Here is a 3,473-nt window from a genome sequence, read left to right as displayed (position 1 = left end):
TATTGCTTTTCAGAAATAGGTTATTGCTCACATCACTGGAATTTTTCCCAAAAATATTTTTTAAACCGTTTGACGAATCTATTTCTTTTCCCTCGTGGCATCATTGTTGCAACTGGCTTGTTATGTTTCACCCCAGCCCACTAGATAGAGCCTTCTATGTAGACCTCCCCCTCTTTCCCCTCTCACGCTTCAAGTGAATGCCCTAAGCTAAACTTTGACTTGCCATAACCCTAGCTCATCTTTAGTAGGAGTATGAAGATGGAAGCACATGTTGCCTAGCAGGTGACTGCAAATGTTAATGAAGAACACTCATAATGCCTTACCTTCAAAAAAATTCTCCTAATTAATTTGCAGTACTTCACTTACATAATAATAATACCAGTTATTTCCCTTGTAAAGATAAACAAGTACTTCATGTGTAATTTTGCTGTTTTAAATATATTCTTTTATAGTTGAAAAAGTTTGATTTCACACACTTGATATGACATCGCTACTGGACCTAGGCTTAAGCCAAGGAGGACGTTATCAGGGGTTAGGAAGGGTTGGATCTTGTGGATGAACATCTTAAGAAAAAAAATGCCATATTTATTATTTATTTTCTTTGGGCTGAATTGGCCACATAGGGACTTGAGCCCTACAAGACTTGCCACTTATGAAGTTCTACTAAAAACCACTTTCACCAAAAAAAAACTAAAAAAACCACTTTGAAGTCATGTATCTTTGAAGAGATGCTCTCTGGGTTTCAAATATTTTGTATATTTTTTAACTCGTGCTTTGTATAAAAATTAATAGAGAGAGAGAAAATAAACATTAACAACAAAATCAAATGTTATAAGAAACAAATGTTCGTTCTCTAACTCCTGCGCGCGGCGTGATCTTCCCATCTACTTCACAAATGTGTGCTTTCTTTTGTTTTGTCTGCCCTCATTACATGAAAAGAAAATAGGTAAGATGTCTGTCAACCATTCAAAAGACAATCATCCTACCAAAAGCTGAATTTCTAAAATTATAATATTTTGTAGATTACAATATTTCTCCAGTTGATAATTCATCTTCCCGGTTGGTTTTATCTCAACAAGGGCGGCAAGAAATGATTCCAGTTAATCTAAAATAAACAAAATCCAACTTTGTTATGTTCCTTTCTTTAATCACTTTGCTATGTTCCAATAAAAATATTCAACTCTTTTTTTTTGAGAAAAATTGAACTCCTTTTTTAAGAAAAATTTGAACACTTTTGTTACTATACAATACAATAACAAGGGCCACTAATTTGTCCAATGAAGGTGCACGCATGCATGCAGCTTCATTATTTTAATATTTCCAGGAAATTTGTTGGAAGTAAAAAAAATATGTGATGCATACAACCACAAGTAAAAATCTGGAAATGCTCGCTAATTTTCCAAGATGCGTCTGTAGACTTTTTTGTACAAAAAAGAAGGATAGTTGTATCACTGTGACGCACACAACCATGAGTAAAAAATCTAGACATGCACGCTAATTTTTTCCTGTGTCTCTTTTGCAGTGGGTGTCAACCTAGCAAAGCAAAATCAGGAGCAGGGCGACTGGCCACCTTTGGCGGCACCGAGCCGGACAAAACGACGGCAAGCTTTCCTCCGTGGCTCCGCCGCTTCAAAGATAAAACTCCCAACAGATTAACCTACAGCGGCACCAGTCTTCAAGCAAACGTACGTACAACTAAGCCAGATAGCTAGACCGATACATATATCTACTGTATTCTCATATGACGTGAAGATGATCGGATTGATTACCCGGCCGTGGGCGTGGCACATGCAGGCTGCTTGCCGCCTGCGGAAGTTCACGGAGCTCACCGCAACAAATCTCAAGATCCTCTGTGCCGCGCTCGAGCTGCGTGTTCCGTGGCACGGGAGCATCGTCCCCGGCATATCGAGCACGGTGCTCCGGTGCCGATCCGGCGTGACGAGGACTAAGCCGTCTGGCACGTCGTCGTCGACCTGGCTGTTCTTCCTAGGAAGGGATGGTGGCGGCAAGATGGCGGTTGCTCGGGAGCTCGCGAGGCTCGTGTTTGGCTCCTACGCCGAGTTCACCGCCTTGCAGGTGCAGGGTAACGCCGACATTCCCACACACGGCAGCAAGCTTGCCCTCAAGAGGCCGAGATCAACGGAAACCAGCAACGACGGCAACCTCAGGGCCAGGCTCTTCAAAGCGGTCGGGGAGAACCCTCACCGCGTTATATTGATCGACGGCGTCGACTGACTAGATGGTGACTCGGAGATGCAAATCAGGAACGCCGTCGCGGGTGGAGTAATGGTAAGGGGATGCAACGGCGACATGGTCGGCCTGGAGGATACCATCATAGTGCTAAGCGCCTCTGACGTCTTGGACTCGAGGTACGTGGCTTCATCTTCCTCTCCATGGGTGAAGCGACGCTTTAGCGGACAGAACCGTGAGGAAGGTGGCGCCATGGAGATGGAAGTGAGATCTCGTCATCGTCAAAGCTTGGATTTGAACGTTTGTGTGGTGGATGAGGAAGACAGTTTGGCTGATGATGATGGGATCCTAAATGTCGTAGATGGTGTTTTCCTTTTCAATTAGCAGGGATTATTTTTCTGGTGCCATCCTAGGCATTTCGAACGGTTGTGAATTGTTAGATTTTGCCTTCAGAATTTATTGTTTCAAATTAAGGAGATTTTTTTCGCTCCCCATTTTATTTCAGAAAACCATAACACAACAATGTTTAACAGTCATCACATTTGTCTTGAGTTAGTGAAGATGTTAAGCAGTAAGGAAAGAACTCAGTCATCTTTAGATTCCTTAATTAATGAGATTGCGCATCTCAAGTCTGGAAGAGAATTTTGTATCACTCTTGTTAATACTAGCCATAGTGAGGAGTAATTTAGCGTAGCAATATGCATATGTTACTAGTCTATATTACTATCTCTATACTGGGAAGTAACATATGTGTGGTGTCATGCAACACTTTATTTATTACCTTATAGACTCATCTTGTCTTGGTATGTGATCTTACTCACATCAACTCGCTATGTTACCACACACCTCTCTTTTCTCATTAGTTACTTGCCACATCATCTATTTTGATTAGATATGTGCGATGTTACCACCTATATTACTCCTACTGCGGATAGTCTTCGCACAAGAGAGAGCGCCGAACAGCTGTTTGGCTACATCAATCGGAAAAGGTGAGAATTGCCATGCTCTAGAAATAGAAATTTTCATCCCCGAATATGTCCGCTCAGATTGTCATCCTGACCAAATCATTTAGTGTTGTCAGCTCTTAGTTTGCTCACAGAGGTACGTCGGAGCGAACGCTTTAGGATTTGTGGAAACCTACCTACCTGAGGGCATTCGGTAGGATCCCCTAAAAATCTGAAATCGGTTCTTAGCATGCATGCATGCAATTCATTTACTCCTTTTCTCGGCTCACACGACTAGATTGCAACCCAACTCTCTTGCCTGGTTTTATAACAAACAAT

General features: G+C 42.0%; 1 protein-coding gene across 1 annotated transcript in view; it reads left to right on the top strand.

Annotated features, from left to right (window-relative positions):
* LOC123093953 (protein SMAX1-LIKE 3) overlaps positions 1-2,684 on the top strand; it is a 7,358-nt gene extending 4,674 nt beyond the window's left edge. Inside the window, exons 2-3 of the mRNA XM_044516014.1 lie at positions 1,523-1,685; positions 1,795-2,684. Of these exons, the coding sequence (XP_044371949.1) occupies positions 1,523-1,685; positions 1,795-2,235 (604 nt within the window). The 3' untranslated portion in view covers positions 2,236-2,684. The remainder of the gene's footprint in view (positions 1-1,522; positions 1,686-1,794) is intronic.
* Positions 2,685-3,473: the final 789 nt, after the last annotated feature.

The sequence above is a fragment of the Triticum aestivum genome, chromosome 4B (genome assembly GCF_018294505.1).
Source record: "Triticum aestivum cultivar Chinese Spring chromosome 4B, IWGSC CS RefSeq v2.1, whole genome shotgun sequence".
Lineage (NCBI taxonomy): Eukaryota > Viridiplantae > Streptophyta > Magnoliopsida > Poales > Poaceae > Triticum > Triticum aestivum.
Note: the sequence above shows the minus strand (reverse complement) of the source record. Positions and strands in the feature narration are given on the sequence as shown.